The sequence below is a fragment of the Telopea speciosissima genome, chromosome 7 (genome assembly GCF_018873765.1).
Source record: "Telopea speciosissima isolate NSW1024214 ecotype Mountain lineage chromosome 7, Tspe_v1, whole genome shotgun sequence".
In the NCBI taxonomy this organism is placed as follows: domain Eukaryota; kingdom Viridiplantae; phylum Streptophyta; class Magnoliopsida; order Proteales; family Proteaceae; genus Telopea; species Telopea speciosissima.
In genome coordinates this window covers 6,443,993-6,469,890 of record NC_057922.1, presented here as the reverse complement: position 1 = coordinate 6,469,890, position 25,898 = coordinate 6,443,993, and the positions used below count along the sequence as shown (strand labels likewise).

General features: G+C 38.9%; 2 protein-coding genes across 4 annotated transcripts; one reads left to right on the top strand and one right to left on the bottom strand.

The window, feature by feature from the left end:
- The first annotated feature begins 5,898 nt into the window (after positions 1–5,898).
- On the top strand, positions 5,899–7,294 carry LOC122667086 (protein ROH1-like). Of its 2 annotated transcripts, none has more exons than XM_043863276.1 (2): positions 5,899–5,950; positions 5,985–7,294. In XM_043863276.1, the coding sequence occupies exon 2, from the start codon at positions 6,028–6,030 to the stop codon at positions 7,201–7,203; it is 1,176 nt and encodes a 391-aa protein (XP_043719211.1). In that variant the 5' UTR covers positions 5,899–5,950; positions 5,985–6,027; the 3' UTR covers positions 7,204–7,294. The 2 variants fall into 2 exon arrangements, with proteins under 2 accessions (XP_043719211.1, XP_043719212.1); XM_043863277.1 differs by having other exon boundaries at positions 5,934–5,954; positions 5,989–7,294.
- Positions 7,295–11,956: 4,662 nt separating this feature from the next.
- On the bottom strand, positions 11,957–23,190 carry LOC122667084 (protein FAM135A-like). 2 transcript variants are annotated; one of them, XM_043863273.1, is made up of 15 exons: positions 23,055–23,190; positions 22,820–22,905; positions 21,359–21,516; positions 21,055–21,116; positions 20,693–20,887; positions 20,481–20,535; positions 19,150–19,419; positions 18,931–19,064; positions 18,357–18,546; positions 18,105–18,164; positions 17,753–18,007; positions 14,058–14,316; positions 13,771–13,976; positions 13,523–13,573; positions 11,957–12,479 (listed from the first exon to the last, which is right to left on the bottom strand). In XM_043863273.1, the coding sequence occupies exons 1-15, from the start codon at positions 23,180–23,182 to the stop codon at positions 12,189–12,191; spliced, it is 2,400 nt and encodes a 799-aa protein (XP_043719208.1). In that variant the 5' UTR covers positions 23,183–23,190; the 3' UTR covers positions 11,957–12,188. The 2 variants fall into 2 exon arrangements, with proteins under 2 accessions (XP_043719208.1, XP_043719206.1); XM_043863271.1 differs by having other exon boundaries at positions 20,693–20,885; positions 21,053–21,119; positions 21,362–21,516.
- Positions 23,191–25,898: the final 2,708 nt, after the last annotated feature.

Genomic DNA, 25,898 nt, shown 5'->3' with positions numbered 1-25,898 from the left:
TTTCATTTTTAAATAGTACTTTAAAAAAAAACAAAAACAAAAAGATTTTGTGCGTAGACCTGTCCCAGATTTGGGTCCTCCGTAGTGCGACACAATGTGTAGCGCACCATCGGACAGCCCACAGTGCTTGGACACGCAGCCCAATACACAAGTGGGTGTTGGGTTGCGTGCCCAAGCACTATGGGCCATGAGATGTGCGCTACAATCTGTGTCGCGCTACAGAAGAGCCCAACGCGACCTATCCCCCTTTACAAGAAGGGATAAAAAAGAGAATTCCCCCTTCTATTTGACACATCGTAATCCCCACACCTCATTACCCAAAAAAATAAAAATAAAAATCCCCACACCTTTCATAGTCTCATGCCACGGTGCTTGAAAACCTCTCCCCTAAAAAAAAAAAAAGGGGCAAATAGTAGTAATTTGTCTTTGAGATAAGGAAATAGTAGTAATTTTCATCGTTTCCTACTTCATACTCCATGCTTTAAATCTCCTGGCTCTTTCACTCTGTCTTAAATGGTGGAGATATAAGATATTACATGGACTCCTATGGACGTTATTGTAACTATTTATCATGTCATTCCACGTATGAACTCCAACCAATAATAATATGGGAAAAGTGTGTCTGAGCCTTAAGTCCTTGGATCTGGATCCTCTACTGCCTAGTTGCCCGGCACGATCGTGCTGCCTAGACACGACGCTGCGTGCAAAGATCGCCTTACCCCTACTTGGGCAAGACATTTGGGCAGGGGTAAGGCGAACATTTCATGCAGTATCGTGTCTGGGAAGCACGGTCCTGCCGGGCAGCGCAACAGTAGAGGATCCAAATTGTAAGTCCTTTCCTACACTCATCACATGAGAGTATTTTTATCATTTTTTTAAGTCTAACAAAATAATAAAAAATACATTTGTGAGAGGGTGTAGGAAAAATTGTAGGTCCACACAACCCTTCCCCTAATAATATAAAGTAGCATATTTAATGCCTGATGGTGGAGGCTACACAGGTAGGCAAGAGCTAATGAGCGCCCCTATCCATTCAATTAATAGGGGGCAGATAGGTCATTTTATGGTGGGAGAAAGAGATAGCGAGAGGAGGCAATAACGGAAGCTACGCCCACCCCAAGCAAGAAACATTCTAGATATTTATTCTAATCATATGTTGTATATATTATACTATATTATAAATGTAGAAACTCAAAAGTCATGGCAAATCTTTTCATACCAAAAATACCCTTCAACAATATCAATAAGCCCAAAAAAATATTTTTCATTAAATATTAATTATTAATTCTTATAATTTTTAGCTAAATTAAATTCTTCCTCCATTAATAAACCCCCCTCAATGTTACATTAATTATTCTTTTATAAAAATTAATGGACCAATCGTTTCCCCACTTAGTTTTTGCACGTTTTTTCAGATAACAATAAGAGATAATTATTATTAACTATTAATTAAAAATTATAAATTATAAAGAGAGAGTACAATAATCCCATTTTTCGTTGAACAATGTATAAAACCCCACTTTCCAATGTATAAAATGGTTTGAACAACATTTCTAAAGTGTTATTGCTAGATCTGGATGATACAATTGATTTTAAACTAAAATTATAGTTTAAATACTGCTCAATGTCTTTACTAAAATACAATTAAAAATGTATATATTATAAAATGAAAAGAAGTTTTAAAGAAATAAATGAAAAAATGGATTACTGTAATGTTTGTTTATATAAACAATTTTATTATTTAAGTAAAACATCTAAAATGTTGGGTATTCATTTCGGTGATTCATACATGAAAAAAAGCAAACACGTGCATTTGCACTTACAACTTTACTAATATATATATATTTCATCCGAAGACATCAAAGTGATGTATTTAATAAGGAGAAATGTTCCCTGTGGGGGAGTGTAGCACCCACACCTAGACAGAGAGGATGAAATGACTGCTCCGTCCCCCATGAAAGGTGAAAATGACCGCCCGCTCAATGCTTTTGCGTGCACTCTCGTTGGTCCAATGCGTGCAAAGACCACTCTCCCCCACAAGAAATACTTTCCCATTTAATAATAGGATGGTGAATAAAATTTAATTTGACTTAAATAACATAGAATATTACTTTCTTTCTAGTTTTTAGTTCTTTATTAGTTCTGTTTATTCTCTTTGCACCATATTACATATTTCATGGTCCCATTCATATCTAACATTCAGTTGACTACCCTCCCAGCATATTTTCCATATAACAAAGTGATCGAGGAGGTTAAAAGACCAAAATGAACAGACCCATTTTCCAGAGGTAAGGGTATAAATGGAGAGGGTAGAGTTGGGTAATGACCATACCACCTGTATTCTCCTAGTCGAAATAAAACCTTTACCCTTACCTTTAGAGGGTCATCTAAGGATTTTAACTTGTAGATAAAGGTAAGAAATCCCACTATGCAGCAGCCAAGGTTAATAGGTAATTAGCGTAAGAGTCAATGAGAGCATGCAAGAGGGCATCCAACAAGAGTGAGATATTTCAATTCACGGTTGTGAGGCAGTCATTTCGCCCTTGCTGTTTCTAGGCACAGATGCCATGCAACCAGACAACCATCTTTTTTCATAATTATTTAACAATATGTACAAAATAGTGTTGGCAAGTGCGGTAAGTTAAAATCCTTAAAGATTTTGAATCTTACGTTCTGAACCCATTTCTCTATTAAGTGTATATTTTGTTTTGGGGCTAGCATATCGAGCCACGCCAGGTTTGATTGGGCCCGAATAGGCTGTGCTAAGACTGTTATTTCCAAGTGTGAATGGTTTTGATTACAGTTATATCTTTTACAAAGGGGCAATGGGTTCTCTTGTAATTAATAGTTTCTCAATAAATAATTTTATGGTTAAAATATTTTGAGAAATTAAAATAATTCTTTAATGAGATATATTGTAAGAATAAGTTTATTTAAATGGCTCAAACATTTTTCATTTGGCAGAGTCAGAAATAGGCCCAAATATTTGTGGATGAATAGATCCCAAGGTTCTTATCTACCGTGTTAAAATAAATAAGATGGATTTGACAAGTGTTATAATAGATCTTGATTGAGTTTTCCTTCAACCACAATAATGGGATTCCATTCATCATGGATTCGTGGGTGGGCTGAAGAATAGGTTAATAAGATCTTAGGTGGGTACTTTGGGAATTATACAAATGTGAACACTATAAAAGTGGGTGAAGGAAATCTTTCTCCATAAACCTTTGAAAATATGACTTTAATAAGGTGCATGGACTTACATAGAGAATTTCACTATGAACAACTTCTCTAGTTACATCCTGTTTAATTAAGGATAAATTAATGATGGGATTTTCAAATGGACATTAATTTCTCTACGTTAAGAGCTTAAAATGTTAATGGTTTTATAGTCCTCTGATAAAAACGTGCTAAATAACTTAATATTCAGCATAACTCAAGTTGCTTCTCCTTAATTATTTATTTATAGGTCAACTAATCCCTATTGTTGGGAAAACGTGAAAATTTAAGGCAAAGATAAGGGGAGAAAAGAAAAGAGAACTGGTCAAGATTCATCATTCTTGAGCATGCAGCAGTTGAATTGTGAGACAAGGAAGGAATCGAAGAGCATATATGTGCATGTATGTTTGTTTGTTTCTTTGGAAGGAGAAAGATCCCACATTTGAGAAATCAAAACCCATTCTCCGTGTGCACGTGCGCTTGCGCGAGTGAGTCTCATGCGTATGTTCCATGAGTGATTGCTTGATGTTCAAGCAAGGTTTGAAAAATCATAAACCACCGAGACCGAGGCTTATACCTAGGGGTGTTAATCGGTAGTTTGGATTGATTTTGGTTTGAAATTTATCGATTTCGGTGTGTTATTAGAAGTGAGTACAAAACGTAATCCAATAAAAATGCATCGATTTCTGTTCAGTGTATTATTATTGGTTTAGATTCAATTTAACATGTAAATATTTTCAAAAGTACCCCCAAAAAATAAAAATTTGTATTTTTTATGAACTATGAGCCAGCCGGTATCAGTATTTTATCAAGATTGGTCCCTTATTTTAAGTTTGGTTTGAAGTCTTATCAATTTCGATGCAATCCGATTTGATTTCAATATCATAAAACCTTAGTGCGAAACATGATCCAATAAATTCATCTTTGTTTGTCAACATGTGGTGAATCTTCGAAGCATGACACCAATGTTCAAGTAAGCAGAATAGACTTCCATAGATTTTGATTCTGTATAGAATCTTGGCAAAATCGAGTGTAATATGCTTAAATTCTTGAAATGATCCAATTTTTTAATTGAAAATAAAATACAGTTGACTCCAATGATCCAATTCCTATTCCTAAAACAATGCCACTACGTTACAACATCATCAATTCAGATTGAACTCAAATTTGACACATAAATTGAAAAAACGGAGTGATCAAAATAAAATGATCTAAGAAAATAATAAATAATCTATTATATATCATTTTTATTGCAAGTGAGACAGTGAGACCTTTCATCTTAAAAAACTAATAATAACAAGGAAGGAAAAAGAGCGTTTCTTGGTCATTTTTATTGTAAGTGATCAAACAGTGATACATGGTCGTGTTTTCAACCATTGGATAAATATCATCGTGTACAATTTATCACACTTCATTCGCATCCAATAGTTACAGACACTATCGTACATCATGCAACGTAATCTTTTGCCCTTAAATTTTTCTCTTAAAATCCTTAGATCGGAATCTTTTAATCTTTTTATCCTCTATTTTATTTGAGAAAAGCTCGAGACTTTTCCCTTTTATTTACGGTCAAATGGAAGAAAAGCAACAAGCGCCGCGTAGTGTTAACGCATCGTTAAGTCGTTAATTGTTCCCCTCCCACCCATACAGCGGGACCCGCACTTTTTAAATCCGCAGCCACGAGCCGCTCCCTTGTCCGCCCCGTTTCCTTATAAAAATGAAAAGGTCAAGGGGTATTTTGGTAATTGTATTTGAACAGAAAAATAACGCTACGGTTTAACACTAATTAAACCGTAGGGAAGGGAAGAGGGAACGAATCAAGTCTTGTCTTTCCCACTACCGCTCCACATTAACCGCCAACGAAGAAATAGCTGGAAATTGTACTGTTTCTCTCTCTCTCTCTGCATGGGCAAAAATGGAAAAGAATTAATAAAGACTGCGTCTTCACTTCTCTACGTGTGGAATGGAGGTGGGCCCCACCTCCCAACGGCCGTTATAGTGTGTGACTTTGTGGCTTTCACGTTCGTAAGTAAAGCGGAGCCTCAAAGACTGAGTCTTCACACCCAGACTAACCTTGCCACGTGGATTCACTCTCAGGTGAGACCGAGTTTAGCGAAGCATGTCCCGTGTCCGATTCGCGTTTAGTCCGTGTAATAATTATAAACGAAAGGGGAAAATATATTTTCTCCTTTTTTTGGATTTTTCTAATTTCCGGTATTTTAACACGTAATCGCTATTTTTTAGTATGTAGAAAATTTCTTACTCTCCTTTTTAACCAGACCGCGGTGATTGCGTTCCCCTCATAAAGGGGTTCCCCTCTTCTCTCTCTCTCTCCCTCTCTCCCTCTCTAACTATCTCTCCTTCTCCTTCTTTCTCGCTAGGGTTTCATTATCATCATCCATTACTGCTAATCTTGAGGTACCTTTCGCTCTATTCCTATTGCTTTTCCTCCATTGTATTACTTCCTTATCTCTTTCACTTTCAATTTTGACGATTTCTGATTGTTAGTACTTAAAATTCTACATAAAGGGTTTGGAGGTTTCTTCAAAATCCCTCTTTTGTTGAGTTGTTTGTTCGTGCTTTTCCTTTGATCACCGGTGATCAACCGGGATTCGATTCGACTCTCTGCTATTCTTTTCGATCTATCAAATTTAGGGTTTTTGGTGGATTGTGGGTATCGATGGCGTTCTGAATTTGAGGTTTTTGTAAGAGAAGTAGCAAACTTTTGAACGAAGGAGGACAGTCCTAAGGGAGGGGGAGAAGAAAAACAACAAAGGAGTAGGGATTTGTTTTCTCATGTGAGTGAGAATGCCTGCGACGGATTACCAGGGTTCATCTGCGCCTTTTTCCTCGATAGGTCGTTCGATATTGAGCATTAGGCGTGATCAAGTTCATACCATGGAAGGGAACCAGGAGCCTACCAACCTGGAATTGGAGCTCGAGGCGTTCCAGAAACAGGTTGCTGATCGATTCAATGATCTCCACGCTGTTCCCGGCGAAGATCTGCTCTCCCTCTCATGGATCCGACGTCTTCTTGATGCATTCCTCTGCTGCCAGGAAGAATTTAGGGTTATCTTGTTCAACAACAAGGCCCTCGTCACGAAACCTCCCCTGGATCGTATGATTAATGAATTCTTCGAGAGAAGCGTCAAGGCGCTTGATGTCTGCAACGCTATACGCGATGGAATTGAGCAAGTCCGGCAGTGGCAGAAGCACTTGGAGATCGTCCTCTGTGCCTTGGACTCTCGCCAGAGGATCCTGGGAGAGGGTCAGTTCCGTCGGGCCAAGAAGGCTTTGACGGATTTCGCAATTGCCATTCTCGATGACAAGGATTCAAGTTCTGTCCTTGCCCACAGGAACCGTTCCTTTGGCCGAAACAACACAAGCGTCAAGGACCACCGTGCATCAGGGCATTTCCGCTCCCTTTCATGGAGTGTCTCTCGCACATGGTCCGCCGCTAAGCAGCTTCAGGCGATTGGGAACAACTTGGCCCCTCCTCGCGGCAATGAGATTGTCGCCACTGGTGGGCTTGCAGTCTCCGTCTACACCATGAACTCGGTGCTTCTGTTCGTAATGTGGGCTCTTGTGGCTGCAATTCCTTGCAAGGACCGTGGCCTGCAAACCCATTTCTCCATCCCTCGCCAATTCCCATGGGCAAACTCAATTTTGTCACTCCATGAGCGGGTCTTGGAGGAGTCTAAGAGGCGGGAGCGAAAGAATGCGAGTGGATTGATGAGGGAAATATATCACATCGAGAAATCTGTGCGTCACTTGACTGAGATGGCTGATGCAGTTCATTTTCCGTTGACGGAGGAGCGGGAGAAAGAGGTGAGGCAGGGAGTATCGGACTTGGCACTGGTCTTGGATACGGTGAAGGAGGGATTGGATCCTCTGGAGCGTCAGGTAAGGGAGGTGTTCCATAAGATCGTGCGTAGCCGAACTGAAGGTCTTGACTGCTTGGGTAGGCCAAACAATTCTGAATGATCTCCCAAATCTGAAATTTGGTCCATTTCTAGTGGGCATCAAAATTGTACAATTTTGCATTATATTACTACAAGTAATTTGGGTTTTCTGGTGATGAAGTGGAGAGAGGAGGAGGAGGAGGAGGAGGAGGAGAGAGGATGAGCAGAAGAATGATTTTAGATGTCCACCGGGAAATAAAAATTATATATATATATATTTTTCTTTTGTTAAAGCGGGTAAGGGTAGTGTTCTTGTATCTATCAACAAAATACATTCTGTAAAGAAAATAGGATTTAGATTGGATCTTCCTGATCCAATCAATGGTGCTGTTACTTTATTCAGCCTGTCTCTTTATTGTATAATTTTCTTAAATTAAATTTTCTGTTGCAGTAAGTTTGATCTTTATACCTTAGCTTCTGCTTATGCATATCTCTTTAATTTCTTACCATTATTCTCTGTGTCCAATGTTCATGTTGTATACTGTATTTCTTTTTTGTATTTGGAATTTGGAGAGTTGAAAAGTGGAAAGCTCGGGGTTTTCTTTGTGTGTTCATGGATTTGAAATGCCTACAGAAAAGTCTACATTCTTGATGGACATCAGACCCTGCAAGCCAAACAAATCAACCAAATCAGTGCAGTAAGTGCATGACACACCGTTCTTGTATCTTCCTCATATTGATTGATAAGAGTTTAAGAAATTGTTGAGCCTTAAAGGGGCGACAAAAAATTAGAGTAGCTGGTTGTGTCATGTAATGGCAGTTTCGAGGTTACCTGAAAAAATAATAATCCGAGCCAACTGGAAAGCAACCCAGAATTCTTCATATGGGACTTCTTGGAATGAGAAATGCTAGGATTTGTGCAAAAACATTTTAGAAACGAAGATTTTCCCTAAGTTGGGAGTTGGGTTGTGTGGAGTGACCTAAACAGATTGTGTATCCTTTACATTGGGGCTTGATACCCAGATTTTGTATACTTGAACCTCGAGTGTTGCCTCATGGTCATGGTCATGGTCATGTCTTGGATCTTGTTCTTGAAGCTAAATGGGCCTATGACCCCTTTCTCTTGGTAATGCCAACCTTACATATCAAAATGTGATCCATCCATCCACCGAAGTTCACATTGGCTGAGGAATAGATTCATGAGAAAAAGTTCCCTACCTTGCGAGTGTACTATTGCCCTCGCACTGTTTTATTTATTTATTTTATTTGTGTTCTCTTTTTTATCTTGACCATGTGGGTTCTATGTATTATTATATCATTCCCCACACCACCATTGGTGGGGGCGTGGGGGATCCCCAACTAAGAAATGAGCCACTGATTAGCTGGTGCAAAACTATTGTTCCAGTTAGGAATTTAAGATAGTAGTTTAAGATAGTTACTACTTCCAACTGATGTTACTGTCACTAAAGATTATTTCATAACCATCTTTGAATTGGTAGCGACTTATCATCAGTATTGAATGCTAAAAGCTAATGGTTACAACTTAAAAGCAATGTATGGGAACATTAGAGAGTTGCCAACTTTTGGGCCGGCCAGATGTTGCTTCCATATTGAATGCATCAGAAGATGAAACTAAACTATCAGACCACAATTGTAGAAAACACTAGCCATAATTTAGCTGTCACAGAGCTGATTCCCTTCCTTGAGAGACTTGAGAGAAAAACTAAACTGTTGTCACCCCTGCAATCCACAAAATGAAGTGGTCACAATCGCATCCTCCTTGAGCTTTAATGGCCCATGTTGATCCCTCATTGGTTTTTGAAGGAAGACTGACTGACCACAGGTTGTTCCCTATGCTTTTCGATCAGGTTCTTTTGACCTATATGTTTGCATTCATTCATATTGTGCTCAACAGGTTTTTCCATGTGAGGAAATGAATGGCCTTAATATCCTCAAAAGGTTTAAAGCTGTGGTTGAGCTTGGTGATATGCCAAGGGTAAGTACTAAGTAGAGGTGGCCATTTGGGCAAGGTCTGGGAGTGGTCACTATGTTAGCTAAGGTACCTTGGTGGGCTCTATGTGTCTAAAACCACCCTAAATTTTTTAGGGAAAATCTCGTTGGAATCAAAAGTAGAGTTGTAACTAACTTTTTTGCTTTTTTAGTATGATATATTTTCTTCTTGCCATGTGTCTATCTCTCCAGCCTTAGTCTCAGCCGCCTCAAAATAAGGGGGGCAGAGGTGTCTTTCCAAATGAGGAGGAGAGAAAAAGACTCTCCGGATAGAGAACGTTCTCCCTTACTTCTTTCAATGAAGGTAAAATCCTGTAACCTTGAAGTGCGCTAAGGATACATATCAGTACTGCCAGACTGATACCAAAACTAATCAGTGGTATCGATGGATACGTGGTATTTTTTATTTTTAATTTCATCCAATACCAGACTAATACGGCCTCCAATATGGATACCTATAATGGATCCCTCCAAATTCCATAAAGTACATAGCCTACAACCTATAATGCAAGACAAACAACCCAAACATAAAGAAATGCCAGAACACAAACAGACACACCATATGGAATAAAGGCAAAAGCAAAAAAGGCCTGATGAGTTTTGTTCTTTAAATTGTGATGCAGTTGCAACAGAGAGGCAAACAAGAGACATGGGGTGGCCAAATGTCACTTAAAAATCAGAAAAGAGAGCAAAGTAGAAAAGGAAAGGACCTCAAGAATGGTAAGTAGAAGAGGGGATTGCAAATGGGATCTGGAGCTGGAGGGCCTCTCCTCCTCCTGCTGGTCCTTGGCTTTTGGCAGTTGCAACAACTTGCTTGCTGGCTGCTTGTGCTTGGTCTTTAAGTTAAGTGTCTTCTCCCAAGCTTTTAATGGCCATAAAAGCTTCATTTCTTGGCTTTCTTTGATGGATTACAGGAGCCAACAACTCCACCCATGACCCACCTATCTATGAAGGATGAATCCATCCTCTCTGTCTCTCTCTCTGTCTCTCTCTCTCTCTCTCTCTCGCTTCCTCATTACACATACACACTTAGGAGAACTACGTGCACTGGTCTGCCTCTTGCAAGCAAGAGTACCATTAGAAAATGACCGGCATAGTCAACATTGAGACTGTCCTGTCGGGGTTTAAATGCACAGAACCAGGATTTAGATTGGTACTGTGATCAGATCGGAATCGACCTGCATCGACTTCACAATCGGTGTTTTAAGTTTTAATGCTCTTTCAAGTTTTTCCATAAAAGATCGGATGAGCCGGATGGATCCGGCTCCTCTCTAAGAGCCCAGCGCCCAGGGAGTGCCCAAGGGGGCATCCAAGGGCTGGGCTGTGTCGCACACATCTCGGCGTATGCCTAGTCAGTCATCGGGATGTGTGCGACACAGTCCAATGGCTAGGTGCACCCAAACACTCTCTGGAGAGGAGCTCAATCTGAACCAGATCAGGTGGCCCAATTCGTTTTGCGTCTTAAGATCCATTTTGGTCTATTTGGTGATTTGAGTTGAATTTTCTTTTAGTAATCTGCAACGATCCCTATCCGAAATGAACTCATGATTAGATGATTATATGAACATCTCTTCAAAATTAAGTATACAGATTGCCACGAGGCAAAAAAAATTAGATCCTTACCCGCTACAAAGGATTTGTTTTTTTATTTTTTTGATAAAACACAAAGGATTTGGTGACTTCGATCAATCCAACCTTGTTCGTGAAGTGTGGATTTCTCATGTGTAAGGCCTTAACTTCAACCTAATAATCGTTCTCCCCCCTCCCCTCTCCCCCCACCCTTCTTCCTCCCATAATTGTAGATTGTGGGCTTGTCTTAACCTTCCCCTTAGCTTGTAGTTGGCCTATGGACCCTTGAGTAGGATAGTCCAAAATAAATAAAAAAATCATTCTCCCACCAATTGATATTAGGCAAATAGACGTAGATTAAAATTGGTCACATGAAGGGTGACAAGACAATTCCATCCATTGGACATACAAGTAATGGTCTAGATCAATCAGGTGTCGAATCAACCACCCATAGAATGGCTGAGGTGTTCCCAAGCGCCCAGATAAGATTGAATCTCTAATTAGTGAGGGGTGTCTGCCAAAAAAATATTATTATTATTATTTTATTTTATTTTATTTTTGGAGTGGGGGTAGGGAGCTCAAGTGAAGAATTACAACATTGTAGAACTGAGGCTTTTCTAGGCTGATTTCACATTCTGGAAGGATAAAAACTACTTTTATCATTTGAGAATGCTAAAAGACCTAGGATGCATACCAAACACAGCCTAAGTATCAATCAAGAAGATTCTTACCTGGACGGCAATCTGGGATATTTGAGTCTGAAAGAAAAAAAGATATCTGATTATAGGGAGAGAGCAAGCTGCATAGAGAATCTCACAAATGAGGTGCAGCAAAACGTTTGTACATAGGAGAAAAGGTCATTTCATGAGAGAGAGAGATGGTTGTGTAAAAGAATTAGCTTAACCTTTATTGCGGCACATCATTTGAATGTAGAAACCACACCCTTCGCCTCCAACCACAACTCCCCTCCCATCCCCCTTCCAAATATTACAATTATATAACCCGAGGGGTTCCCCAAGAATATTCAAACTTCCTTACGTGATTCATCAGGCTCCAAAAGCAGAATCATCACAAAAAAATGGTGAAACTTACCTACCAAATAATTACAAACTCTATTTACCTTCAACTAAATGAAATAATTTTCCCTCAACCAAGGAGTGGAATCTGGATTTATGTACCCCTCCAACCAGGTGTCCTACATCTGCTTATCAATAGACTACATTTTACCCCCCCAAAAAAATGAAATAATTTCCCCTACAGTAAATCATATTTTACAATGCCTCCACTCCAGGGTGATGAAGTCTGCCAACATTGATATACACCATTGCCGGAAGAATTCAACTGGGATAACCCTGTGTCAGATCCCAATCTTCATTCCTTGATGCCCAAATCGACTCAAGCTTGAGAAAGGGCTCTGCTGAAATCTAGTGTGGCGAGACTTTATCAGCCGAAGGACAGAGGTACACATAGGGACTTCTTCCACCACCATTATTGGAATAACTCTGGGAAGGACCACATTAAAAACCTTGCAAAAATGTCAGTCTCAAGGAACTCAATATGAGCAGCCCGACCGATGAAGGTATCCAAGTTCTTCCCATGGGAAGAGGTGTCAAAGTTGACATCACATCGCATGAATGTTCGGCGCTCAGAGGAGGGGGAACAGATCTGGTCCAAGCAATTACTTAGCATCTCCATGAAGATTTTACCTTTCTTAGAGTAGTCCCATAATGATGCGTGGCATAATTCAATTCTAGCAGAGTGATATGGAACATAACCATCCTGAAACAGAGACTCTATCAGGGCAAGCAAGGTAGACATTAACATTTATAAAAAAAATGCCATGAAACACTTGGTAATATACCTCCAAGTCTCCAACCAAATTAAAGGATACAATTATAATTTAAGCACTTAATAATGATTTTTGAGTAAAGTCCACGAAGGTGGGAAGAAAAGATGGACATGTGTGAGTCCATGTCCATGTTATAGAGGCCCATGCACTCATCTCAGCTGTACAGTTTCAAACCAATACGAGTACGTAAAAGCGATCAACAAAACAGGGTCAGATTTAAACCAAAATTGACGAAATGCCATAAATCTCCAGTATGTAACAATAAAAGTTAGTGGCATGTTTCATATTTTCTATAACTTCGGATGCACTTTTAACCCACATAGCATGCTCAATTTGGGTGGAAATTTGATCAATGAAATCGGTGGGGTTATAGATAACATGGATCCACCCAATATCTAATCAATATTCTGTCATATGACAACTCATGAACTTATGAAAAGTCACTAACCTTGGTCACCCTAAATCCAGTTACACATCAAAAGTGGAGCAATAACTATTTCAAAACTTCGGAAGGTTAAAGACAAATACATGTCATGTATTAAAGGCAATATTGTCATGTTAGAATAGTTACTTAGGTATGTACTACGGCAAGGAAACCCAATAAGGAAAAGAACTAATAGAAACAATCTAAATTGCTTGAATTGAACCCGCATTCTCAGTAAGTAATACTATTTTCTGCCAGCAAGTTCTCCAGGCCCAGTTGAACACAGGCCAACCATAGACCAATCCAAACAATGTTTGGTAGAATAACATCCACATGTATATATATATATATATATAGGCAAGGGTTGGGCACGCCGCCAGCTCCAGGTAAGCTAGCGGCTGTGCCAATGGGGAGGGCAGGGGGGGTCATTTCCACAGGGGTGTGGAGAGAGACAGACACAGGCTGGGCACATCAAAACATATATCATTCTCCCAGTTTTACGTTTTCACATTAAAATAAGCGCAATATTGTATAAGGAAAGGGGAATACCTGGGGTGAGGATAACAGGATTATGTTCTTGAAGTTCTCCAATGTGTTTCTCTGAAAAAGGGTAAAGTCTTTCAGAATTTACTCCTAAAAGGAGAAAAAGCATAGTTGTCAAGTTCCCCCCTCGACCGCCTTGACAACTATGGGAAAAAGGATTCTACTTTTCATTTCCATTTCCGATTCAGCACTGCTATTGTTTCACTTCATTCTGGCAGATAAAAGAAAGCAATGCAGATGATAGCTTGTAATACCTTGCAAAGCTTGTAGAAAAAAGTGTTTTGGAGGTCTGAATCATCAGTGAAGGTAAGCTGGTGAATACACTGTGATCCTTTGAGCTTCTTTAGAAGCCACAGCCCAGAATTAAATAAAGAGTTGGGGCAGTACAAATACCCCAAGTGTGGCCCCGACATGGATAAGTACGTATAAAGGTATTTTAGAAATGGTTCCATCACGAGCTCTGAAATAAATAAAAGCACAATATTCAATATTTAATCAAGGAAGTATAAACAAATACAGCCACAAAACTAAGGATGCGTGCCTGTTAAGGCAGTTCTTATAATGATATTTCCAATGGAGTGCCCAACAAAGCTAAGCTTGATATTTCTGAAGCCTTCAGATCTTGACATTCTATCTATTTTCTTTTTAAGAAAAGAAGTCACTTCCTCAGCCAGCCTTGAACCCATTTCTCTGAAGTCTCCAGATGTTTTCTCTTCATTCACCGCTGACATGAGAAATTCTGCTCCGGGATCTATCAAAAGCCATTGATTCCGAACAAGCCGTAAATCCAGATGATGTCCCTATTTATGTTCAAGTTTTGAGTTAAAAAGAACTGAGTCCATTGACCAATGTCTGAACTATAACACAGTACAAGTATATAAGAGAATAATAGTAGTAGTGGTAGTAGTAGTAGATGCTTCAAGTCAAACAGATTACAGTTTATTAGCATAAAAGCTTAATGATTAACCAAACTAAACAGAAAAATAAGCAGTGAAATGAAGCGTCAGCAAATTTCACAAAAAAAACCCTTTCAAGTAGTAATGCAATTCATTACAACATCAAGCACATCTTATGAATACACTTATAGGATATGTAAAGTGAAAAGTACATCTCGAGGTGACAATCGACAAGAGAAGAAACTTCTATTGGCCAAACTAGAAAAGATGATAAGCATGGTATGAATGCCAAGAACTTAAGATCTTTAGTAAGCTGCTGAGATCCCATGTTTACTTGTCGGGAAAGAGAATTTAACTCCACAAATATATTGACAGGTTTATCAATATAAATTCAACTTATTCCCACACTAAGGGGGTAGGGGTACCAGGGGATACTGGATTATGATTGCCTTGCTTTCCTTGATAGATTTGTTTTATTGTTATTTATAAAAATTATGTACCATTAATCAACAAGAGTTGAGTCCAAAGGTCTACCTTATGGTAATGTTTGTGGTTGGCCACTCCACGAATACAGGGGGCTTGCCGGTCCGGTACTTGTAAGATACTCTTATTCTCTTACTAAAGATCTCAGCATACCACAGAAAACATTTCGACTATGAAAGAAAATACTCTTTTACTATGATCCAAGGATCAAATGGGGTCCATATTGCATCTCCATCTTGCTTTTCATTCTATAGGGGAAGGCTGGACTAGGTAGCCATTGGATTTATTTAAGAGGGAAAAAAAATTTAACATTGCAAAATGCCATGGGTGTTTTTTAATAATTTGGTCCCAATTTTCCTTCTGTAATATACATCCAATCTGAAGTTAGGTTTGATCAGAACTGTGACACACTGAGTTGATTGGTTGAGAATGTTATGACCCACCTAAAACGGGATAGGTTTGGTTTGGATCTTGGGCAACCTAAACCAAGATACTACTTATGATTATGTAGGTTCAACCATCTAATTGAGCCCTCTCAGTCTCTTAATCTTGAATTAATAAATCTCAAGGGCAATTCAACAAGAGAGAGAGAACATTTGGATGGATAAGATCCACGTGAGATCTATGGGTCAAATCTTCCACCTTTGCTAAAATCTCAAAAAACCTATAAGAACCCACATGGATTTCAATAGTGGGCAACAAATTACTGGTGTGACAACATCAAAATAAGTATGTCTTGAAAAGGGGAAGTTTCGGCTTGGATAAATCTTCTCATGGTCACCAAGGAAGCATCTAATCAATGGGATTGCAGTAAAGAATTTGCTCTAGTGGATGTTTGGATTTTGGTTATGACTCTAAGCTGTTATCTGCAAGATCTGGATTTTCTAGTCTCTTTACCTTTTGGCTGAGAAAACATTGCTAATAAACCAGTTTTCAGAAATCTTAATCACACTCACAATGAAAAACCCAGATATCATCCCAACAGAGAAGCTCAAAACAGGAAGGGCCAGGCAGGTAGAGTTATTGCAATTTATATTGTTGATCTAAGTAACCATTAAGAGTGAGGAGAGACGGAGTGAAAGTGGGAGCAAGTGTCATGCAGTGTCAAATACCAAAAGCTTGAAACTTTTGGAGTATTTGTGAGCTCATATTGTTTATGTTGTTCTATGTATAAACAAGAAATTTACAAAGAAAGATTGTGGCATATTTAGAATTTAAAGTAGATTCTCACAGTATTAGTTAGTAGAGAGACTTGTCATTTATGAAAACTTTTCGCTATCACATAGTCACAAAGACCAGAGGACCAGGGTTGAGTTTAAAAGGTTTAACATTGAGAAGGGAGTAGAACTCCACCTCCTGCACAAAGGTAAGTCAAAAACCTCATTAATTTGGCTGCTCCACAGTTCTAGGAAATGCCACTTGATACATTTAGGAGCACCTATTTATAATGGATCCCTTTTTTTTTTTTTAAACACCACCAAGACGGTTCTGGTTACAAAGGGTTGGTCAACTTCAGGTTGAATAGAAGGTTAAGACAGCTTGGTTTGAAGGCTTTCTCCATTGGGTTGGGATTGATCACCAAACTTATCCCCCAGCAAGAAAGACAGAAGAAAAAGATGCATCCTCAGTTGCTTGTTGTAATATTATTTTGAGTCACTTTTACAGTTTTGATCAGTTTCCAAAGCATTTCAAAGCCATGATTAGGGTCCAGAATCCTTGTTGAACCAACATAATCTAAGAATCGGACAGAACTGTTCAAAACATTCAGTTTTCCAGAGAAACATTCAGCACGGACACTAATTATTTTTTAAGTCTGGTTTACATCATGTCACAACCCAGACTTTATTTGGAATCTTTCTAGGTAAAAAAGCTTAAATATAATAGATTTATGGGCTATTAATTAGCCATGTGATTGATGGATATTACTTAGCCCCTCATTAATAGAGGATCATGTTTTCAAAGGTTTATTATCTTTCCTTAATTAATAGAGCCGACTGGAGGGCAAGGATCCATGTAGCCTACCCCATTTAGTTGGGATAAGATAGACAAAGCATCAACAAGAATAGCCTAAACCCTATCACCCAAAAACTCACCTTGTGGCCTTATCATTATATCATGCCATTGATAGGGCCCTATATACAATACTGTTACAACCTCTTATTTCAAAAGCTTGAGCTGTTAAGGTAACAGCAATGTATATCAACACCCCTCACATGTGCAGACCTGTGCACACATAGCCCTGCAAGTGACACACACTCAAGCAAAAACACCATCATGTGGCACTGAGGGGAGAAAGTGTCGGGGAACCCCATTGCACTTCCCAAGGATCGAACACTCGACCATCCTGATCTGATTCCATGTTACAATTGCTTATCACAAAAGCTCGAACTATTAAATAAGGTAATAACAATGTATATCAACAAATACATCCAAATCATTTAAGCCTTCATGAACCACACTCCTTAGTTAGTCAGGCCAAATCCATCTAACCATTTAATATTCTATTTGAGACCTCTTGTACACCAATCATTTAAGCCTTCATGAACCATACTCGTTAGTTAATCAGGTCAAATCCATCTAACCATTCATCCCTATACACCAATCTATCAGTTTATTTTCCCTGCAAAAAACCCTGAACTTCAAGAAACAGTTGCTCCCAATTTTTCTAATTACAGAAAAAAACGGACTCTTGATTTTTATTTCTGCCAACTACAGTTAGAACCATGTCTATTCATTTCAACAAGATTTTTTCGATAAATATAACACTGGTCAGTGAATACTAAAACAATTTGTATCAATAACAGAAACATCAGGAACCTAAATTCACGCCTTTCATGCCAAGGGGAAGAAAACATGCCTGAAATCCATGCACAAAGACCACAACCCTCAATACACGATCATTTCTATGTGTGCCAGCAGCAGATAACCTTTTTACAGCCATGATGTTGGGTTCTATAAGTATGGAAGGCGTATCGCTCAGGTTCAGAGAGCTGAAGTAGGAATTTCCACTTGTAGTACGGAAAGGAGCATTCGTAACCCGTTCCACAATTAAAACAGGGACACGTAAAGGATCTCCAAAAATATGCATATCTTGAACTGACCGATTGTTTATCTGTGTGCAATCAATATCTTTCCAATTTCCTAAGTAAACTTGACAGTAAATATACAAAGGCAAAACCAAATATATTGATGCAAGAAAAATAACTCACTCTCATTTGTGCAATACTTCGTCGATGAAGCTCAGCACGTGCCTGTGCACTCTCAGCTGGCTGCATATGAAGTACAAGAGAATATTTCCACTTCAGAAACTATGCAATAATATTTTAACTGTTGACCTTTAATAAAAGGATGTAAAATGGTCCATACGAACTAAAACTTCACATAGGTACGGACTTCCTCAAGTAATTATTATAAAACTCGTTTATTTAAAAAAAAAACCCAGGGCTCATTGGCATATTTACATCATCATTTAACTTCTTTGCGATTGAAACTCCCCCACGTACACTATGTTGAGATGATAAATCATTTCCACTTCTCAAATAATGATGGGGCATATGAACCTTAGAGTAGACCATCCATATTGACCACTCTGCTCTACGATCATTGGCCCATGCATCACGCAAGAATTCCAATATCTTGGTTTTGTTAGCCCTGAAATAAAACAACCTATCAGTAAAAGTTCCTATTTTGCATAGAAAGGAACAAAGATGATGTGGCAGAATTGATTAAAGAAAGAGAAACATTGGAGGAAAAAGTACTACAAGTTATAACTGTGGATATCACTGATAACATGTGTAGTAGGTTATGCTCCCATTCACATTTGGAGAAAAAAGTTTGTTTGACGGGGGGTGGAGGCATTGGCAACTTCCAAATACTTTCAATGTTTTTAACCCAGACATTGTAATTTCTACCATGAATGGCATCTCGAAAATTTCCCCTCCTCACCATATCGATGAAAGCAGAAAAGATACAACAAAATACCGTAGTTCCATCATATACCAAAAGCAATGAAAGTAGATCTTGAGCAAAACAAACCTGTGGAACTTTAGAAATACATTCCACAAAAATGAAAGTTGGTTGCCCATTGAAAGGAAAGCACTTGACAGATTCTCTTTAGTTAGGGACTGCAGCACCTCATCGCTTCTAAAATAAAAACTGCCATTTGGTTTCTGCCAGAGTACAGAAGAATTTAAAAGATCAACAGAAATTATAATGACATATGGATGGAATTAAGAGTATAGAGCCAGCAGGTACCTCAAAACTATTCTGTGGCTCACTTGCTGCATTTTTCATTCCCATCGTTACATTTGAGAGTCCAATACTTGCCATATTCGGATCTCCTAGCAAGTAGGGACTAATTAATTTACTCTCACCCATATTAGAGATAAAATCAGTCAAGTCAACTTTTTGACCTATGGCCTTGCTAAGCTTTTGTAATTCTTCTAGAAGAATGTCACGAGCAATTAACAATGCTTTCAGCAATGAAATCTGTTTTGAATCCCCATAAGCCCCTTGGTCCAACACCTGAAAAGTGAGAAATCAAAGATCAGCTATTTAACACTCTAGAAAGTATTAGAACTTGTTCGCATGAAGAGATACATAATGAACAAACAGCTCAACATTTAGAGGAAACAACTTCTTCCAAGAAAATGATGTGTGACATTTACTTTGCTAATTGAATTAAGAACCGCAAGAAACAGAACATCGCACAAAAAGATGAAATGTCAACACTAAAGATCAAATTTTAAGGGTACACCAATCAATTTCTTTTCATTATCCAATCTAATTCAATTCCCAAATTTAAACACCAGTTCAATATTTGTGAAGTCCATGGAGTTCATACCATGGAAATGGGCTGAAAACACATCGAAACCTGCAACAACTAATCACTAAATTCCACTTCCATTTATCTATAGAAGATGAAGAGACACACACATCTACACATACGCACACAATGTGAGAGACATAAAGAGAACCAGGACACCAAGTTGTATCAGAAAATGAAGGTAGTCAGTCTTTCAAATAAAGATGCCCCTAGAAAGCTCACCTAATGTCATATGCAGTAGAAAGCTCACATAGTGAAACAAGTCTTCTTAGTGTTTCCTGATGAGGCTAATGAATATGCCTCAAAATTTTTTTAGCCAGACCAAAATTGATTTGCATACATTCACCAAGGGGTAATGGGGGGTTACCAGAGACAGGCAAGGGGTGAAGGCAGGATCCAATCCCAGGTCTTGGCTACGACAAGCCTGAACTTTACCAGCTGAAACAGAGTTTTTGTCACAGCTCCTAAGTACATGTAAATTTTAGATGGATGTTGAAATCTAATCAATCTTTAGGAATTTTATGTTTCTATACAGAGCACAATCTAAAGGAGAATTACTACTAGATAAAATGCTTGAGTAAATCAGTAAATACTAGGATTTGAAACAATACAAAGAAAAGGGGGGGGGGGGAGTGAAGAGAAAAGAAGCAAAAAAAAAAAAAAAAGGATGCACTTCATTAAGTGACTAATATGCAATGTGGACTAAATAAAGTATGTAAAGGTCAAAGTAAAAGAGAATTCAACTGAAAGAAGTACATACTTGATTGGATTTATCACAATTTTCACGAGCAGCATCTCCAACTCTAAGAGTATCACTGTAATGTTCCAATTCCACTAGTTACTGTACAAATTAACATGATCATGCGCATATATAGTACATATATAGATAAATATAGAGATATGGATGTACGCAAATATAGTGCAAGTAGACATTTGTATACATGATAGAAATGTTAATGGAACCCGCCTAACCTGGATACCTTCTTTGGAGGTGTGTAGGCTCCAGCTTTCAGTAGAGTGACATGTACACTTGAATCAACAAGTACTGCATGGTAAGTATCAAAATGGACAGGGAGATATGAATGCAAACCCAGAAGCCCTTTGGGAGGAATCCGGAATTCATGTACTGCAGAAGGAAGTGCCTCTAGAGATGCTTGAAAATCATTTCTGCACTAATTGTATTTCTCATCAACTAGGGTTCAGAAATTACTCTATAGAGTCTAGACAATTTATTGTTGCCCATGGACAGCAGCAATCATGCACAGGTTAGAAGAATGAAGAAACTGGTAGTTGTTGAAGTGAGCAAGTATATGTAGTAAAGTCAGCACACTAACCCATTTTCCAGAATTGAAGTATACAGAAGCTCAAACTTCAAAATCACAGCAGATGTGGCAGGAGCCTGGGAATCAAATTGAAGGTGAGTAGCCAATCTAATTGCAACAGTACCAATCATATAAAAGCAAATAGAAACATGCCAGGTTGCTGAGATAGTCAGTCATTACACATGTTTTACGATAACAATAACAATTTGGATTCTCTAACATAGATTTCAATATGATACTACCACCTACCAATGAGATGAGAGGAAGACAGATATGCAAAAGAGTGAACAAGACTTCTGCAAGAGAGAAGCGAGAGTACCTCAAACTTTCGAAACGGTATATTAAAAGAGATCATCACAGATAGAAGAACATCCTGCCTGGCATACTTGATCCGAAAAGGCTGGGTAGAGAAACTGTTCTCCTTATCGTCAATCCTCCATATTCCAATGATATCGTCAGAGCCCAAATCAAGAGCTGCATCAACCCTCTAAAATGTCAATACTCTTATCCTCAAACTGATTCTAAGAGTCTTAAGGGGACAGAAAGGTTACTGAATACAGAACATATATTTTAAAACTGGATTATTTTGTGTTCGAACTAAACTATGCAGCAATGTACCTAGAACAATGAAATATTGAAGCAAGTCAAGATTATAAACAATGTAGAAAAGATAAAGCAACTAATGCAATTGTAATTTTATTTGTTAAACAAACAAACACAAATAGCCGTAACATCCCTTGGTAGAAAACAACTGAAACTTCACACTATGAAATGACAATAACATGTAACTGAGTAATAAAACCACGATATATCAAAAAAGCCATGACTTCAAAAGTTACCCTAAGCTGTTTGATCCTTCTTGCAATCTAAACTTCCAGAGAGATTCAAAGATAATACTCAATGGAGGAAATCCATAAAGATGAAACCTCAGGGAAGATTTTTGAATGGAAAATATCGACATACAAAGGACTATACAGCCAGATTGCATAAAAGGTGTAGAAGCACCTCTGCTTCATTAAAATACATAGCTTTGTCACTTTCTCAAAGCCATGACATGCAAGAAAGGTGAGGAGGACAGCAGCAAAAGTGAAAATAAAGATTCATACAACTCAACTCAACAAAGTTTTATCCAAATGGATCAAAGATCAATGCAAATAAATTCCACGTCTACAGTGGATGGTGACTCATTTATAGGAGGAAGTTGTCTACGCAATCATCAATGTGTAATATTCAACAGAACAGCTTAGTTTGCTACCCTTTCTTTTTAAGATTTCCACTCTGTCTCACATGCACAAAGATAGGGAAAGAAAGGGACATATTATGGTAATACCATAAGCAAATGGTATATTTAGAGTGGAACTGCAACATTTTCTCCACTTCCAATAGTTTAGGGGTGTGTAAAAGAGAAATGCATTCCAAAAACCAATAAGTATTTAATCAAACACATTCAGCTTATCATGCTTATCCTCTTTTGTAGTTTGAGCAATGGAAGAGGAAAAAGATGAGTTAGTTGAAGATTGGTTGGAGAAAACTTTGGAGACAATTCCTATTCTGCTTATTTTATGAGGAACACCAAATTTTGGGAAATTCGGAGCCTTCTTTAGGCTGCTTAGATGGTTAGGTAAGTTTATGTCCAGAAGGTAGAAAATCATTTGAAGTGCACTCTTGATAATGCAATTACAGGTTTGAGGTTTTCTACTGTCAAAATAAAGCAACCGGATGCATATATAAACATAAGCTACCAAGAGCCAGCGTAACTTCATGATGGAAAAAATACCTTCATACTGAACAACTCTTGCAGGAGTTCCAGGAGAGGTGTTTCTACCGTCCTCCCATCTCATTGTAATTTTGATTTGGTACCATCTACAAAGGGAAGTGGGCCAAAAAAGAGGAAATGCATTACTCAGACTTTGCAAGAATTAATACCTTGAACAGAGGTTATTGAGATATTTTTGTTGCCACAAGAAAAGAGAACCAAAGTAATCAAATAACAGCAGAAGAACCCTTATTACCCTTGCTGGAAAAGGTCGAGATTATGGAACCTGTGCATGTAGATAGCGATCTCCTGTACTGGTTCAAACATAACAGGCTGCTTACGTGGTTCTTGCTTAGCATAAAGCAACCTCTTTGTAGGCGGCATCTTCTGGTGACGGCGAAACATAATAAGTAATAAACGTTCCAGAAAACTCCCTGAAACAAGCATCCCTCCCCTCCCTCCCCCTTTCAAACAATCTGTAAACCAAAGTCTCCACCGAATCAACGAATCTGAAACCTCCTCATTCTCCAACCAGACGAATCACCTCTCTCTCGAATGTCATCATGCCATTAGAAAAGATGAATTAAACACAGAAACAAACTGGGGGGATTTGGCTTCGAATCTCGAAGACGAAACATATAGAGAGACACATAGAGAGAGAAAAAAATGTCAGACTTAGGTAATTAGCTGGAAACTTTCGCTTTCGCAGGAGAAATCGACACCGTCTGCTATGCAATAATCATTGCATAGATTCTGGGATCCAACAAAGTTGTTAATTATTGCCGTAATCCGTAGATATCAAATAGATTTCCCCGAAATTAAGGGGACTATTTGAAATTTATAGATTAGATGATTAAAGACGACAATTGAAATCGATTACAGACAATTTTGAACACGGAAAGTCTTTGGGGGGGGGGGGGGGTATGGTATAACCGCGTCAGCGTCAGAGCTAAATGGGACAAAGGGAGACAACATGAATAGCTGTCATCTTGATTGATTAATATCACCACTATCACTTCAAGCGACACTGACTACGACGCTGTGGATAAATTTCTTACAGAGTTGTTAGAAAATACAAATGGGAAGATCAGGAAGACGAGAAGCTGACCGTTATTTTTACCTTTTTCTTGGTATTTTGTAGGCTGTCATTTATTCTGTGATGAATCACACCCTCACGTGAGATATTACAGTATGACCATTAGATGTGAATAATCCTCGAGCGAATGATACGATTGATTTCTATTTACTGAAATCCCATGTGACTGTGGCCACAGTACCACACCGCCCACAGATCACAGCGGATCATAACCCATAAAGAGATGGAAGAACACAGGGAGTGTTTCCGTACACGACCGTGCATGATGCACAATCGGACTTTCAACCGTTGGATGGTCATGCAATACACGGCCTTTCATACTCATCCAATGGTTGCACGCATGGTCATGTACCATGCAATGCATGAAACCTATTGCCGAAGAACAGTTTTGTCATAACCCCATCTCTCTCTCTCTCTCTCTTAGGGTTTTGAGAATCAGGATCAGATCAATTGATTCGGATCAGAATTGGCCCATTCGAGTCGTTCTGGTCTGAAGAGGCCAATCCATTGTTATTTCTAGGGTTAGAGCATAATATGGATTGGTCAATTCTTAGGGTTAGAGTGGAATCCATCTGATTCTAGGGATTGAAACAGTCAATTCGGATCTGGCCAGTTTTAGGGTTAGTTCAGCCAGTTCTAAGGTTAGCTCAGAATCCATCTGATTTCAAGGATTGGATCGGCTGATTTGGATTACAATTGGCTGCAATTCCGGCAAATCCGATCCGAAGTGGCCAGTTCTAAGGTTAGCTCAGAATCCATCTGATTTCAAGGATTGGATCGGCTGATTTGGATTACAATTGGCTGCAATTCCGGCAAATCCGATCCGAAGTGGCCAATCCGTAAGCCAGTTTTTAAAAGCAGAATCTGGCTGATTTTGGGGATTGGATCAACCAATTTGGATTAGAATCGGCCCTGATTCCAGTCGATACATTCTAGAGTTGTCGGTCTATTTAAAAAAAAATAATTTAGATTAGGGTTATGTGTGCTATATATTCTTGGAATAGATTCTGGGTCTAGAATGCATTATCGAGCAAGAAAATAGAAAACCATGTTTTTTTTTTAATAGGTAATAGAAATCAATGTATGGTATGCCTTTTTTTTTTTTTTGGGTAGAAAGAAGTCTATTCATTCATGTGCGTCCAACGCCAAGCAAAGGAAATCAAGATACATAAAACAGATAGAGAACATGATAAACACAAGGTATGGAGATATAGTATCCAAAACCAAAGAGTGGAAATTTACCCGGTCTCACATGCCATTGACTGGGTCATCTAGACTAGGGGATGGGTCGCAACTACTTCCCTAGAAAAAAAGCTGTAGACACAGCTAAATTTAGGCGCATGCATATGCGTGCCAATAGAGGGGCCCCCATACGTGTCAAAAAGTCCAATGCCAAATTACCCACGCGTGTCGACACACTGCCACAACCTACTTTCAAACAGACTTGCCGGATCGGCAAAGGTCTGCTGGATCGCCAATTGGACTTCGACCAACTACAAGAAGACCACCAGAATCGCTGCCACAGCCTACTTTCGAATAGATCTGCAAGGATTTGCTGGTTCGGCGAGTGGAGCTTTGTCCGGTGACAGGAGAGGGATGGTGAAGATTGAACGGCGGTTGAAGCTTCCAAGCCGACAATAACCTTGATGCCATCAGCACCTGAGTCAACATCACCTGCAAACTCACAAACAAAGAAAAAAGAAATATCTCCCTTGTTTGGGAGCCCCTCGGCGTTGTCCACAGAGAGCCCAGAAACTAAAACACAAAATTGAAGCACAGAAACTACGATTGTTTGCCGACGATAGTTAAAGACCATAACCAACCATAGAGCTAAAGCCCACAGGGTGAGTGGGCAAAATGGATAGGGCAAAATGGGGAGCTTCAGGGGGGAGGGGAAGGTGTATGGCAAAAAGTTTTGGCAGGGACAACCATGGTGGGAGCAGGGTGGAAGGAGGGCGGGCATAGAAGGCGATGAAGCAGGGTGGAAGGCGGGGCGGTGATGAT